Genomic DNA, 16,166 nt, shown 5'->3' with positions numbered 1-16,166 from the left:
ATGATATTTAATTTCTGACCGGGGTTTTTCAGCATTGAAAACCTTTGTATTAGGGTGAACTTGATATTACTAGAGACTCATTCTAATCATTGCAAGGTACTGAGTACCAACTGCAAGGTACTGAATACAAACCTAATTGTAGATTAAATTAAGCTCTGTTTTGCATGCATATGTTGGGAGAAACTGCAATTGCTGTATTGGACCAAATTTCCTTCAAACACCCAACCACCATGCATTAGATGGACATTTGCATAACAGCTGTTGTGATTTTTGAGTCTGCTTTCCATACAGAAATAAAGCGCTCAGGGATATCCCATAAGATAACATGGAACAAAAAGCACAATTAAGCGTCAGTTCAACAGTGTGATAAAAGCAACATATGAAATTGTAGCAAAATTATGAAAAGGTGCAAATGACACTTGAAACTCTGTGTCACACACACACACAAAATTCAGCTAGCAGAATAAATAATAATATGGGCTTCATAGTGGAATGAAAATGAAGAGCTACCTTGCATAATTGTGAGAATGAATAAAACCAGTGCTGCAAAGCATTTGGCATTGCATATAGCCTAAATTTCTATATACGGTTGCTGCTGCTACTACTGATGGCACCAAGTCTAGTGGAATTCAGAAAGGTAAACTTAGGATTTTATTGTTTGTTGCATTTGTTCTCCACCTATCCATAAAAAAAATTACAAAGGCAGATAGCACTAAAATCCACAAAATCAATTGGCTTGATTGCACACACCATAAACAATAGTACAGTAAAATCAGATAAGAAATCCAAACAGCGGAAGCCAGTTAAAAACATAATTCAGTTTAATACACAGGGCAGCCCAGAAGAATGACTCAGAAGGCCTTTGCCTGCCTGCAATGCCATCCAAGGTCCCTACTGAAGTTTAGCCTAACTCATAAGGGACTTGACGTGGTGCAAAAAAAAATCTCAAATTTACTCTGGTAATGAGATAGCTTTAGGAAGGCCTTGCCGTAAAGGAAGCCTCTAGCTTAAGGCACCCCTGCTGTCCAGGGTATATAATCGCCAATTTCTCGCCAACTGTTTCCCCTCACTATTTCCTTGCATAGTAAATTTGGGAAGGGGAGGGAGACACAGTACTGGAGGGTTGGCAATAGAAGGCTACTGACAGGGAGTTTTCCTTGACTTGGTCTTTCCAGGTTTTGTTGGAGAATTCTTGGGCAAGCCCTGAGATTTCACTAATGAAATTCAGAATAGTCAAGCCAATTATGAAGCAAATCATAAGGAAAATCACTTTACAGCTATGCGATTAATAGTAATCTTCTAAGTGCATAAAAAAATTAAAACTAGCTGAAAAAGACACCGCTCCCAGATTTATGGAGTCTTTATGGAAGCAAGTACCTCTATAACATTACTTATGTACCAAATTTGTTCCCACATTTGTTACTGCAGAATCCAAAGTCAACTAGATTTTGTTGCTAAGCGTCTGTTGCCTTCTTAAATATTTATTTAAAAAGCAATGACAGATTTTCTTTACTTTCAGAACCACTGCTGTGCTTCCTGCTTTCACATATTTCAAGTGTGTTGTTTTAACAGCTGAGTGTTATTATTTTACAGTACAAAATTATGCTAGGACTAAAATAACTTTTTCAGTGTTTGCAATTGCTTCTAAAAGCAGACGTTTAGACAAAATGTAAAAAGAATTTAAAGATTGTTGTCTTTTGTCATTGTATGTTGCATTTAACATGTCTGATGTATGGCAGGTGAATAACATTTATGTGCAATGGGCTTCAGATGCTCTTTTTCATATATTTCATTCAGTCAAATGTGTGACTTGAAAACATCTGTGATGTATGGGAGTGTGTGAACTTGTTCATGCATGGAGAGGGGTCAGTAGTGTGAGTGACTGTCTGAAAATTAGTGATTAATAGAAGAGGGCAAATGCGAGGAAATGTAAAGGGGAAGAGTGTACACACACACACACACACACACACACACTACATCCATGAATTAGAAAGCATTTCCCTCAAGTTATTTCATAAATCTCATACTTCTTTTGGAAATAGGAGACTGAGTGCTTGAAACAAACTGGAAGATGTGTTGTTTTCTGCCATGTTTATAAGCAGCCACAAATATTAATAGTGTACATTATATTCTATATAGATTGATAAACGACATCAAAGCAAGGACTCTGTTTTCTTCAGGGACGGTGTCCGGCGAATAGACTTCGTACTTGCATATGTAGATGATCCAAAAATAGAAGGAGAAAAAAAAGTGGTAAGTTTCTTTTATGACATTTTCTGATGGAGCAACTTAGGAAACAAATGGCTGCTTCCTGTTTTTGCCTCTTGTATGACCAGCTCCAAGCAATTTACTGAGGCATGATGTAGTTCTGTCTGAATTTCTGTTCTAAGTGTCAGGATGCCACTCTAAGTGTTGCATTCTTCACTGTTAATGATTCTGCTCTATACATTTAATATTATCTGTGTAAAGTTCTGTTAATGCCTGTACATATCTTCTAAATAATCATAATATAGCTTTTAAAGTATAGATGTGCTGAGTGGTGCCAGTTGAACTGCAGCAATTGTGTGGTTATCCTAAAAGGAAGGGTGGGGAGCAGCAGCTTCTTTTCTCTGATGACAATAGCAGCATTTTGACTTCAGGTCTGAGCACTATTTTGTGTAATTGGACAGTTCATAGAATCATAGTTTGTGTTGCCCTTCAAATAGTCAGTGAAACAACAACAGACATAGTGAATTACTCAAGATTAAGATTGTTTGCAGTTCCTCTTGATGTTGGAGATTGCAGTCATGTCTAGCACACGTGCTTCCCTTAATTGTATGAAATTAGCCAACTGGTACTTCATTGCACACATGGGAATGCTTAGGTACTGTAGTGTTCTTGGTCTATCCCTCATTCCCTTGCTGGTAGAAAAGTCTCTGGAGGGATTCAACTCATGAATCCTATCAGCAGAAGCCCTGTGCAAGGACATTCACTTGTGCAACAGCCCCTCCCTTTTCCGCATGCCCCCTGAAATTGGTTCTGGGGGATTTTGGGAGAAACACTGAAACAGCATGTGTGGGGAGAAGAGGGGGAATTGTTTTGTTCGGCAAGCCAAAATGCTTGACCTGACAGAAGGATTGCCTCACTGCAATGTTGGATTCCTCTCTTAATGTAGGAGAGGAATGTATGCTTAGACACTGACTTTTTGCAAGAAAACTCAAGGTCATGGAGCCCTGAAACTCTGTTAGGAAAAAAATAAATAGACCTCCATCTCAGTGTGACTTGCCTTTATAATCAAAACAATTTATTTCCAAATGTATTGGAAACATATGTTGTTGCATAGCTTACATAAGATACTATATATTTTCAGGGGTCCAGTAAACTAATCATAAACAACAGCATTTCAGCAAATGTTTTTTGTTTACATATCTAGTGACTTGCAATGCTGCCAGAGTAGTTTGAGAACCAGGCTGTAAGCGATTTAGATTTCCTTATCCACAAAAGCACAGAAATAATCTTATCTTCTAAGATGGGGTGGGAACTTTGGCCTCGGTACTTTGTACCACATCTAGTTCCATATAGCTGTTATACACAACAGCAGGGATAGCCAATGTGGAGCTCTCCGGATGCTTAGACTACAGTTTCCCTCACCCGTGGCCATGCAGTTATCAACAACATCTATAGGGTACAACACTGGCTACCTCTGCACTACAGAGAAAGCAGAGACAGCTTTGCCTATTGCTAATCAGTCACTTGGCAATGAATAGAGGGGATTGTACACTAAATTGGTTTCCTGGTCAGGGCTGTTTTCTGGTGGTGTAACCCTACATGATTTTCTTGGGACAACAGTACTTCAGAGATCCCAGCTACCATCCTGTACTGATAATACTATTGTCCCTTGGAGACCAGGGGGTTATATCCAACTACGTTCTAATTATTGAAATTAATGGGCCTAAATTAGTCGTGTCCATTAATTTCAGTGAGTTTAAACTGAGTTAACTATGACCCTGGCTTATGTAGAATCAGGTGAGCAATATATGAATCCCACAATGTGACTAATAGCTGTTGCTCAACATACAAGTCTGTATGGTCTTAGGCAATATGCAGAAGACTTGCAGGCTCCAATGGCTGAATAATTGGATCATTCACTGAATCATTTGGCAGTTTCCTGGAGTTTGCTTACATGACCTTAAGTTTCATTGTAATATGCAGCACTAGAAAGTGTTTGGCTTTTTAGGTTGCCTTTGCTTTTTTAAATTGACTTGTTCTGCATGTTTTCTGATGGCAGTTTGAAGATTAGACTATGAGTAATTTGGATGCCCTTATCCAGTGTAGCATATAACTAATGCCACAGACTGAGCACTGTCATATTTCTGTTCTTGTGCAATTTGATGATAACTGTTCTATTATAACAAAAAAAAAAATTTTTCTTTCCAGTAGCACCTTAAAGACCAACTAAGTTAGTTCTTGGTATGAGCTTTCGTGTGCATGCACACTTCGTCAGATACCTGACGTATCTGACGAAGTGTGCATGCACACGAAAGCTCATACCAAGAACTAACTTAGTTGGTCTTTAAGGTGCTACTGGAAAGAAAAAAAATTTTTTTGTTTTGACTATGGCAGACCAACACGGCTACCTATCTGTAACTGTTCTATTATAGGATGATTGGGTGTGTTTTTAAAGCACTACATATGCCATATTATTTTTGCATCTCAATTGTTCCATGGTTTTCAGAATGCAATGTAAAGAGACGAGATAATACATGGCATGTTATCCTTAGGTTTGCTAATTAGAATCTTTACTGCACAGCATTACTTGGTTAAAAAAATGCATAGATAACATACACATATTCTGTATGTAACCCTTAGAAAAGAGATCATCCTGTGGTCTCACCTCTGGTAGGAACCATTTGTGCATGAGGCCTATGCACCCAAGATAGTTTGCCGATCCATAGTTAAATCTTTCAGTTGCATTCAGGCAACAAGACTGGGCTTTTGCAACACTGCTCAAGTTTCATTGTCTTTTTCCTTGGGGAGTTGTTTATTGTGTTCCTTTCTTTTTGAGACTGTGTGAGGCCTTCCTTTCTGAAGAATGGAGAGTTTAGTACAGCATCAAGGCCATTGCTGATGGCAGAATAGTCCTCTAAGAAAAAATTATGGAGAGACTGCTTTCCTCTCCCAGTTTGTGTCGACCCCAGCTTGACTTCTTGTTGGTTTAAAAAGCCCAAACCATGGAACTGTAGCAAGTGATTTTCTTTTTGCTGCATTAAAAACTCTCAGACTGAAGATCATCTGGAATGTTTTTGAGGGTTACTCTGTTGGAAATAAACTAGAAGGTTGACTAATCTTAATAGAGATATTAGTTTTAACATCTGCCCACTGCCTGAATACATTCAGTCCAATTATATGTCATTGGGAGAAGCAAAGCTGGAGGCGTTGTCAGACGTAAAGGTTTACTTAGCAGCGTCTCCCATTTAAGCAGTGAACTCTAACCATGGATTTTTATTTTATTTTGCTGTTATAATGGATTTGGGCTTGACACTTTGTTAAGGATTGAAAAAAATATACATGCAGTGTCATACTGTACAGTAACTGCTAGGAAATCTCATGCATTGCTCTTTCTACAGCACAGTGACTTGGCAATGTTCTGCGGGCTAAGAATAGAAGCATTCTTGGGAAAACATCTGAGAGCTGCACAGTCTGGAAGTCTGTATGCTTGCTTTGTTTTGCAGACATATGCTAGTGGAGCACTTAATTTTTCATACAAAGAAAACTTTTAAAAATCACTTCCATTTTCAGCAGAACCTTAAAATGTATCAATGAGGAGCTGAAATGCTGTCTAATAGAAAGAGTTGGTTCAATGCTGCATGCCAACACACTCTAGTGCATGCCTAAGCATGTTTATTTGGGTAAACATGCCACTGCTATAGAAGTTGGGCCAATTTACATGTGCAGTTCTGAAATACATCTCCCTAAGATTCACATGAAGAATAGTGGATTATGCAAAAATTGCAACATCAGAAAACAGGCTTGAAAAGTAGTGCATCAAGTTTCTTGATTCTCACAGGCAGACAACTCCAGAGAAATATCCCTCATGTGAAAGTAGAATGGTAAAGTTATTCTTTGAATAACTGGCACTGTTATGTTTTGTCTATAGTACAGGGAGAGGTTCATGTTCAGAATATGAATTTTGGTCTTATTTTCCCCCTTAGTAAACCTTCCCCTTTCCCCTATTGTGGAAATTTTGTAATCTAACCGAAAAAGCACTAGTTGTTTTTGGTATTTCTGGTGTTGACTTACCTGGATCAAAATAACACAAACTTTGGCAACAAATTAGAAACAGGCAAATGTTTGGAATTTATCCACCGTTGCACATATCATTTTCACTTATTGTTTGTCCACCTAGTAGATTTTCCTGGTGCTAGTCTTGTTGATTTTACTAAAGAACCAAAATGGTAGTAATCATTTGCCTAAAATAATAGGCCCTGTTCTGTTTCTCTCTCTCTCTCTCTCTCTCTCTCCCCCCCCCCATGTGGACTGTGCCATCTTGTAGGCAGTAATCACAAATGCAAAACATTCTTTACAATGTAGGACATCTGAGAGATGTGAAAGGGAGACTATTGATGATGCCCTCTAAAGAGTCGTAACAAAACGCAAGCCATGCATGAGAACCCCTGAATTATAATACATACACTGTAAACAAGTTATCACTTTGCTGATTATTTGAAGGTTAGGAGCAAACAGCACTGTTATCTGAAAGTGAACTTCTTTTTACATTGATAGCACAACTTTTCTCTAAGATAACATGTATTATCTGTTCATTATATTAAACTTCTTTCAGAATCATTAACTTTAATCAGTGGACTTTGGTGCCTATTTTTTATCTTCATAAAACTGTACCATGGGAAATTGAAGTCTGCCTTCAACTGTTACCCTGAGGGTGAACTTGGGATGGGTCTACAATATAAAACAGGAAGTCTGTTAAGGAAACTGTTCAAGTCATTCTAAATAGGTGCTGATAAATATTATTTTTGTTTGTTTAGTTACTGCCTTTTACACATGTGTTGGTGTGCTTTATAGTCCTACCATAAAACAGAAAACAATGCAAAATGGTCACCTAAGGCAGGGACATTTTCATCTAGCTAGAAAAACATCCCTTTAAATGATATGCCTTTTCTGCTGCTGGATGTCCAGGGAGATGGCCGGTTGACAGTTTGGCTAGTAAGCTGGCTATGATCTCTCTTCTTTTTGACCCAAGATGTGGTTACTGTCACCAAGAGAATGGTAATATCATTTTTAGACTATTGCACTGTGCTTTGTATTGGGCTGCCCTTGAGAACATTCTTTGACACATAACAGATATTTATCGATTTAAATGCACCTACTATTTTAATAAGAAGTAATGAGCTTTTTGTTTTCCTTCAGGAACGGAGACGAGAATTTGAGAACAATCTAGAGAAGGCTGGCCTGGAACTAGAAACTGAAGACAAGAAGGTAACGAAGCATTATTATGCCTTCTTACTTCTTGAACATATGCTTAAACTAGATGGGGGATGAAGAACTCTGCTTGGAAATTGCTAGGAAATAGAATGTCTATTGAATTGCGGCATCTTTCACCTCCCTGCCAGCAGCATGTTTAAGATTTGTTTGTTAACAACGTACTAGATGCTGATCAGAAAATAATAGTGATGCAGTCCATTCCTGGAGAGGTTCTGTGACCTTTAGGTGTCATCCAAAACCCTGCAGTGCCTAACAACATGGAGAGGTGCTACAGTGATATCCCTGCTCCTCTGCCTGGCAAGCCCAAGACATACCTGGGATCAGGAGACTGCACAGTCCAGCTGCAACAACAATGCTTCTATAGGAGAAGTCTCAGCGAGTAGTTTCAAGGCAGAGGAATTTCACTTTCTTAACTCAAAGTATGGCAATTGCTCTGATTATGAGCTCACCTGATTCCAGGTGTGCCTAGGGTTTGTTTGGGCCCATTATCCTTTGTTGTGCGGGGGTGCGGGGAGATGAGAAGGGTAGCCCCATTGAAATAGAGCCTCTTTGTAGAACTTGTTGATAAGCTGTAATCCTTCGGCTATCAACAGTGGGAGGTTTGTTAAAGGCCTACAATAAAGGAAAAAGAAGGGCTAGAAGAGCATTAAGTTGTACATGCAGAAAATCTTCAGGCATGTGGTCAAAATAAAGGTTTTGTATGGAGACAGAATACGGACCACTTATGATGAGCACAAGTAACTTCTCTTGGTCTTGATTATTCTCCCATTTTGCCTGTAGATGATTAGTCATGATTGACTCCCACTGGAATTAATAGAACAAGTTAGTGCTATTGGTTTCAGTGAGATTTAAATGTAACTTAACATTTTATACATCATAGTCCAAAAGAAATACTATCAAATACCTAGAAGAGTAATGAGATGAATAGCAAACAGGGCGGCTTGTCATAGAATAGAAGGACATGCTTTCTAAACTGCACTTTCTCATTATGTTCAAAATATGCCTTTTAGGACTCGTTTCTGGTCTGAAGTTTAAAAAATATTTTAAAGGTTTATTTTGCATGTTTATATTTTATGGTGTTTTGTTTTTTAAGAAATGTATATCGCCCAGAAACACTTGTAATGGTGGATTAAAAATGGTGGTAAAGGCTAAATAAATATTTATGCTAGAGTCCAATGTAGCACTAAGTCTCTCATTTCATCAGAGGAAGGATTTCTCGATGGGTAATGAAATGTTCTCCCTTTCTCTTCACTCTGCACCCCCCCCTAAAAAAAATCTCTTCCAGGGGTTCCCTCACCTTCTGGAGCAGATTTAGTGAGGGCATAGGATGCTCATAGTGGAGGGTGTAAAAAAGGAGAGAAAGTCTTATTACCCATGTGGAAATATTTGCACTGGCAGGTCACAGGAGTTCAGTACCACCCAAAGTATTCTTGTTTTTGCTTACCATGTGGATGCAGTGGCACTAGCTCCCATAGATGATATCTGTATTTAATGTGAAGCTTCTTTATAGATGTATGAATATGAAAGTATTGCCTGTTTAACCTCAAACCTTATCATTTCCTTCGTAGGAATCTGACAATGGCAAAACTTACTTTGTGAAGATTCATGCGCCATGGGAGGTTCTGATCACATATGCTGAAGTGCTGAGCATAAAAATGCCCATCAAAGAAAATGATATCCCTTGTACTGCGGAAAACCCTTTGGATTGGATATCTTGGCCATTTAGGCTGCCTGAAATTGTGATGCACCCAGAACCAGATTACTTCACAGCCCCATTCAGCAAAGAAAGGCAGGAACTCTACCTCATTGAAGATGAGAATACATTTTTCTCCCCTTCTGTCAGGAACAGAATTGTGAGTACTTCCGACACATCAGCACACATGAGGTGCAATTCAACGTTCTGGAGCCTTATATTGAAGTATTTTAGTCTGTAAAGGTAATGGGTTAATAAATTAGTTTAAAGGTCAAATATAATTTTATTTGACTGACATATCTATTTTTGGAGTGTGGAAAATGTTTTGTATCCACGCACTGCAGTGAAGAACAGTTGCGAAGGAAAATTACCGGTAGATTACCTGATAATCATAGCATATTCATTTTAAACTGTGGGGTTGGTTTCTCTCTCCCTTTTTTAGGTTTTCTATATTTTAACAAGGTGTCCATATGGAACAGAAGAAGGGAAAAAGAAGTTTGGAATCAAACGGCTCTTGAATAATGGCACCTACACTGCTGCTTATCCTCTTCATGATGTAGGTATTTTTTTTGTCATTCTTTCCAGAGTACTTCCCTGTTTTCCAAACCTCAGTTTATCTGTTTTTAAGTAACACCTCCTGGGGAAGACATAATATGTGTGATTCTCTGTAATTGTGACTACTGCTATGGGAAACTGCTTACAACATAACATAACGTAACACCTGTGCAAGCCTCGGGAAAAGAGCGAGGAGGGGAAGAAGGTTAATTACAACTGTGCTGTCAAACTGGGATGGTTATTGCAGGGTTAAAGTTTAGTGTCAAAGCGCCCTCTGGCGGCAAACAACAAGTGCTTCACTGGAGCCCATTTTTGGATTTTCTTTTTAGCAGTTTATATATGATTTTTTTTTAGAAACTATGTTAGGAAATTGTGGCCTTTTATGTATTCATAAAAATACTTGCACAGTGCCGGTTCATGTGATATAACAAGAACAGCAATATATACAATGCAACAATATATGCAATGGAATATAAAATAGTACAAAATTCCTAATTGCTCAAAAAAAATTAAGCAGTTGCATGGACCTGCCTGCATAACAAGGTAGAGATTCCTTCAAGCGAAACATCAGAATCAAAAGCAAGGGTGTTTGCTGAATCTTTGCTAGAAGACTGTTTTCACTGCTTGCAACCAGCCTGGCTTCTGGTAGAGGCCAGTCGGGCCTCTGTAAGATGGGCCTGGCTCCTGATGATCTCAGTGATCAAGATGGGATATAGGGTTTCCTGAATACAAGTTGGTCAGCACTTTGTATATTAACACAACAGACTTGAAAGTTGGGCTTGCATATTGCAAGACTCCTGAACTTCTATACCTAAATAGTTTGAGAATTTGAAAAATAATTAGGGACTTAATTGCTGGGAGAGTAAGCACAACGTGTTCCTGGCACTAGAATCACTGCAACTTGCCAGGGTGGGGTGGCAAAGGCAGGCAGCAGGAAGGTCTGTGCTCTGATGACACACTGGCAGGAGGAGTACATCTGCACAATCCCGGTTTCTTTGTTGCACAGCCCCTTCCCTTCTCCCTCCTGGTAAGCCACAGGGGTGCCAGCGTAGTTAGTTCCCTGCCATCCACTCCTGCTTGTTGTTGCCCCACAGTCAGTTAAGTTTTAAAGGGTGTATTATTTAGACCTGGCAGAGATGCGGTTCCCAAATTTCAGATTAAGTGTGCTTGTTCTTAAGGAATGCCCACGTTGTTGGTCTTAATACTATAAATAGCTATTTGTTGCCACCCACCCCCAGCCTGTCATATACATAGAATTGTACCAATTTCTACATATATTATCCTGGTACATATTTAGGAGGAACCAGTGTTGCAGAACACATGCTGCCGTTTACTGATCTGTTTTATTTCTGCTTTATTTCATTGTCCACGCTGACACAGTGCCAGTACTGGAAGAGGGCGAACGACCCGAAGTGTGAAAATGAAAGGTACACCCTCTACAGAGAATGGGCAAGGTTTCCTCGTTTTTTCAAAGAACAGCCCTTGGACCTTATCAGGTGAGCAATTGGGTACTCTTGTCTTAATGAAAGCGCCAGCTTTTGCATTGCCTTGCAATATATACCTACTTTAATTTGTAGATTATTCCATAGTTCAAGGAAACCTCAAAAATTGTAAAATGGCCTTAGGGGTCCACAATCTAATGACCTCCTGCTTGGACTGCTGCAGTGTGCTCTACATGGGACTGACCTTGAAATTGGTCAGGCAGCTGCAGCTAACGCAGAATGCTAGATTGTTGAGTGGGACATCCTGATAGGACCATGTTCTGTCAGTCCTGAAAGTTGCACTGGCTGCCAGTGAGCTCTTCGGCCCAATTCAAGGTATTAGTACCAGTGCTCTAAAAGGCTTGGGGGCCATGTGCCTAAAAGAGCACCTTTCCCAAGGCCCACTATCTCAATCACTACAATTCACAGGAGAGACCCTGTTGGTGGTGCTGCCACTTCCCGCTGCCCTGTTGTTGCTGACGCATGACAGGACCTTCTCATTGGCCATTCTCCATTTGTGGGCTGTCCTCCCTGGTGGGGTGGGGTGTGTGGTCTCCCTCATTATCAACAACACTCTAGAGGAATCTTAAAACATCCCTGTTCAACCAGGCATTTAATGGCTGAAAAAAATGGTTTCCAGCAACCTTGAATCTGAAGATACATAACTGTTTTTTAGTTGTTTTAATTTTTTTAATTTTAAAAAACCACTATTGTGTTATTTTGGTACCTTCTTGTTTGCTGCCTTGGGCTCCTTTGGGAGGGTATCCAATGGGATACAATTTCTAATAATGGAAATGAAGATATATAGCTAGATAGCTGGGAGACCTGTATGTGCCAAGATCATCATTGGAACGTTCAAAAGCAGAAAGAATGAAAAATGTTTTGCATGAGATTTTTGACCCGTCCCAGTACAGTTGTCAATATTGTTTCTCTTTACATCACACCGTAAAGCCCTCTTTTCTCATTGCAGTGGGTGTCCTCCTATGTTAGAATCAGATTTGTTTTCCAAGTAACCCTCCCCCCACCAAATGCTTCATTTTGTTTGAGGTGAGGGTACAATGTCAATGTATAGCTGTAAAAGGATGTACTTTGAACTGTTAGATTCCTTTTCTCTGGTGTTCAGCTTCTATATGCTTATTCCCAACTGGCTGTTTGACCAATTATGCTAAACAACATTCTGTGGATGTTAAAGGTGCTGTCACTGGCCATGTTCATATCATCACTTCCATGGCTTCATGCCAGGGTCTAAGGCAGCTTTAAAATCAAAATGAGGGGAGGGAGAATCATATCTGGTTGCTGGGCAACACATGAGCAAAAACTAGCTATCCATGTAATTAGGGCACAAATAAGAACAAGAAATTCTGAGAATTGTTTTACAGTCAACTCAGTAGCATTCCTTTGAATTTTGCCTGAAAACTTGTCATCCAAATCTAGCCCTGTATCTTTATTTGCAATTAGTCTTCCGAGCTTTTCTCCCCTTTCCTCCCCCTTTTTAAGATGTTGATTGTTTCTTGCATTCCCTTACATTCCATTCCACGTTACTTTCCCGCAGGAAGTATTATGGGGAGAGGATTGGAATCTACTTTGCCTGGCTGGGGTTCTACACTGAGATGCTGTTCTTTGCCGCTATCGTTGGATTAATCTGTTTCCTGTATGGTGCATTTACAATGAATGAAAATATGAGTAGGTAAGAGTAATTAACATGGTCGTGTTGGTTAGATTGAATCATGACCAGTTGGCTGATGACAGCTGTCCTGTCCACTTCAATGCTAATTGTTGTGGATCAATTTTGTCTTTGAAAAGCTTGAGTCCCCTTGCCTTCTGTAACATTGTGTGCAGTGATCCTGTGAGCCACTGTACAGAAACATTAGCTTAAACGTATGATCCAGATGTAGAACTATGTGCCACTGCATTATTGTGAGTATGGCCCTGCTGAATATTGCGCACTGAAAGAGAGGGAACGGGTTCTCTATATTCCTTTTGTAAAGTCAAATATCAGCATCTGCACAAAAACACAATTTATCCGTCTATTGCTTAATTAAATACTTTTATCTGTCCCCTTCAGCCAAGAAATATGTGACTCCGAAATTGGGGGAAAGATTATAATGTGCCCACTATGTGATCAAAAATGTGATTACTGGAGATTGAACTCCACGTGTGAGTCTTCAGAGGTCTGTAGTCATTGCTGCAATTTTTGTTTTTTAAAAAATAGCTTTTCCATGGTTGTTTTCATTCAAATTATTAATTTGTGTTTTTTCCCCAGTACTCCCATTTGTTTGATAATGTGGCGACCCTCTTTTTTGCAATCTTTATGGGGATCTGGGGTGAGTATATTTGTTAGTGCTACTTAAATAACACTCAAGCCATGTGGGTCAGCTTTAGCTTTGTCTCATAGTGCATGCAAGTCAATGGCACTTTTGACAACAGGACTATGACTTGGTCCTGTGAGTGACTGTTCACTCATGGGATGCTCCTTCTGGTAGAAAGGGAAAGAGGGAGAGCTTACGACTCCCTCATGAATCCCTCTGTAAACATAAAGTAAAAGGTAAAGGTACATGACCCCTGGATGGTTAAGTCTAGTCAAAGGTGACTATGGGATGTGGCGCTCATCTCGTTTCAGGCCGAGTGAGCCAGCATTGTCCACAGCTTTCTGGGTCATGTGGCCAACATGACTAAACCGGTTCTGGCACAATGGAAAAGCTTCCATCTGTAGTGGTACCTATTTATCTGCTTGCACTGGTATGTTTTCAAACTGCTAGGTTGGCAGAAGCTGGGACAAAGCAATGGGAGCTCACCCCATCACACAGATTCAAACTGCTGACCTTCCAATCAGCAAGCCCAAGAGGCTCAGTAGTTTAGACCACAGCGCCACATGCCCCCCCCCCAAGTGTTCAGCTCTGAACTATGTGGGAGGTGACATGGGGGGATTGCAGGGGAAAGGGGGAATTGGCAGATATTACTTTTGTTGGATTGGAGTTGCTTTTATTTTTGGGTGAGCAACTCTAGATCTCAGCCTCTGTAAGTATAGTATGAATGCTATAAATATCATTCTGTAATGATATATGTAAATTGCAATAATTCACTGGGTTTGATCCAGAGAAAGTTAAGCATGTTTTAGATAACTTGGGTCCTATTTGTTTCAGTGGAACTGAACAGCGCTTCCATATTATTAAGCACACCAAATCCCATGGAGTGGTACAACCCTCAATGTGCAAAAATATGCAGACAGTAATGAATCTGACTAACTTTGTCACAGCTCCAAAAATTCCATCAAAATGAGAAATGGCTTCTCCAGGGAATCTGCAGTAGTTTTTCATGTAACTGATGTACTGTATAGACATCAAATCCATCACAAAGATAATAGAGAAAGTATCATCTGGGAATGTTGGTTTTGCTCAGTTGCTACTAGACATTTCTTATTCTTATTTTTGTTTGCACCATACTCTATTCATTGCAGTCACACTTTTCTTGGAGTTCTGGAAGCGTCGGCAAGCTCGACTTGAATATGAATGGGATCTAGTTGATTTTGAGGAGGAACAGCAACAACTCCAACTGAGGCCAGAGTATGAAGCAAAATGTACTCAAAAAAGGAAGAATCCAGTAACGCAGGTAACCTGAGCAATAGAAGACAAAAATCACATGGAGGTTGGGGGATACATAAGTTCCAGTTACCCATTGCGTATTTAAGACCAAGTATGCCATCTCTTGTGGGACACGGGTGACTCTGTGGTCTAAACCACTGAGCCTAGGGCTTCCTGATCAGAAGGTCGGCGGTTCGAATCCCCGCGACGGAGTGAGCTCCTGTTGCTCGGTCCCTGCTCCTGCCAACCTAGCAGTTCGAAAGCATGTCAAAGTGCAAGTAGATAAATAGGTACCGCTACGGCGGGAAGGTAAACGACGTTTCCATGCGCTGCTCTGGTTCACCAGAAGCGGCTTAGTCCTGCTGGCCACATGACCCGGAAGCTGTACGCTGGCTCCCTCGGCCAGTAAAGTGAGATGAGCGCCGCAACCCCAGAGTCATTCGTCACTGGACCTAATGGTCAGGGGTCCCTTTACCTTTTATGCCATGTCTTAAGTGCTTAAGAAGGAATTATGCCAGAACATTACACAAGCATGTTGTTCTGACAGGGTCCAGAAAGTTATAATTCTGTAAATGTTTCAGAACAAGGTGGCAAATCAACTGCTGGTGCTTAGGGTTAATATATGGGATCCAATGACAGATATAAAATGGATTTGAAAAGAATCAGGCTTTCTCCAAATGCTGTTATCCACAATCACTTACGGACTCATTGTTAAAACTGTGTTTATGGAAGACAATCTTACTCGGCTACAAGTGATCGCCAAATAAGAAGAAGATATATCATTCCAGTAGGGAAAGGCAGGAGCTCAAGAGGGCAAATTTAACTGATTTGTTCTTCTCTAGGAATTGGTTCAACCATTGAGGAAAAAAAGCTTATGTTGCTCTCCTTGAGACTATATTGGTTCAGAATACAGCTTAACAGTTGCATGTTTGAATGCTATCCCATACCCCCAAAAATACTGAACATGGAAAGCTTCTACCTAGCCTTTTTCCTGAAACAGTTGTTCTCTAAGTATAGGTAGTTTTTGATGTGGATGCATTCAAATATGCAGTTTTCACACCTGCATTCTGGAGCAACACAGTCCTAGGGTCCTACAGCATGTGCTTCTTCTGAGTGTTTGAATTGCTGATAAGCTTTTATCTGCATGCGGTGAGTTTCTGGGCAGCTAAACCAAAGGGGGAAAATAACAGATAAAATGGCTACAATTCTACTTCAGATGCAATAAATGTCTGTTTCACTAAGCCTGATCCTTATGATGGAACTCTGGTGCTTTAAGGAACAATTCTCTGGTGTTAATGTGATTACATTGGATGTAATATTAATGTATCTATTTATTTGTTAAATTCTATCCTGCCTTTCCGTCAAAGCTGCTCAACT

General features: G+C 39.9%; 1 protein-coding gene across 11 annotated transcripts in view; it reads left to right on the top strand.

Moving 5' to 3' along the window:
- ANO5 (anoctamin 5) overlaps positions 1 to 16,166 on the top strand; it is a 65,004-nt gene that overhangs the window by 26,342 nt on the left and 22,496 nt on the right. For all 11 annotated transcript variants that reach the window (XM_083598251.1, XM_083598250.1, XM_083598259.1 and 8 more), the window contains 9 exons: positions 2,140 to 2,253; positions 7,405 to 7,473; positions 9,048 to 9,332; positions 9,615 to 9,728; positions 11,108 to 11,223; positions 12,761 to 12,895; positions 13,274 to 13,379; positions 13,472 to 13,532; positions 14,666 to 14,817. In XM_083598251.1, the coding sequence (XP_083454377.1) occupies positions 2,140 to 2,253; positions 7,405 to 7,473; positions 9,048 to 9,332; positions 9,615 to 9,728; positions 11,108 to 11,223; positions 12,761 to 12,895; positions 13,274 to 13,379; positions 13,472 to 13,532; positions 14,666 to 14,817 (1,152 nt within the window). The remainder of the gene's footprint in view (positions 1 to 2,139; positions 2,254 to 7,404; positions 7,474 to 9,047; positions 9,333 to 9,614; positions 9,729 to 11,107; positions 11,224 to 12,760; positions 12,896 to 13,273; positions 13,380 to 13,471; positions 13,533 to 14,665; positions 14,818 to 16,166) is intronic.

Source organism: Podarcis filfolensis (assembly GCF_964270895.1).
Source record: "Podarcis filfolensis genome assembly, chromosome: 1".
NCBI lineage: Eukaryota > Metazoa > Chordata > Lepidosauria > Squamata > Lacertidae > Podarcis > Podarcis filfolensis.
Note: the sequence above shows the minus strand (reverse complement) of the source record. Positions and strands in the feature narration are given on the sequence as shown.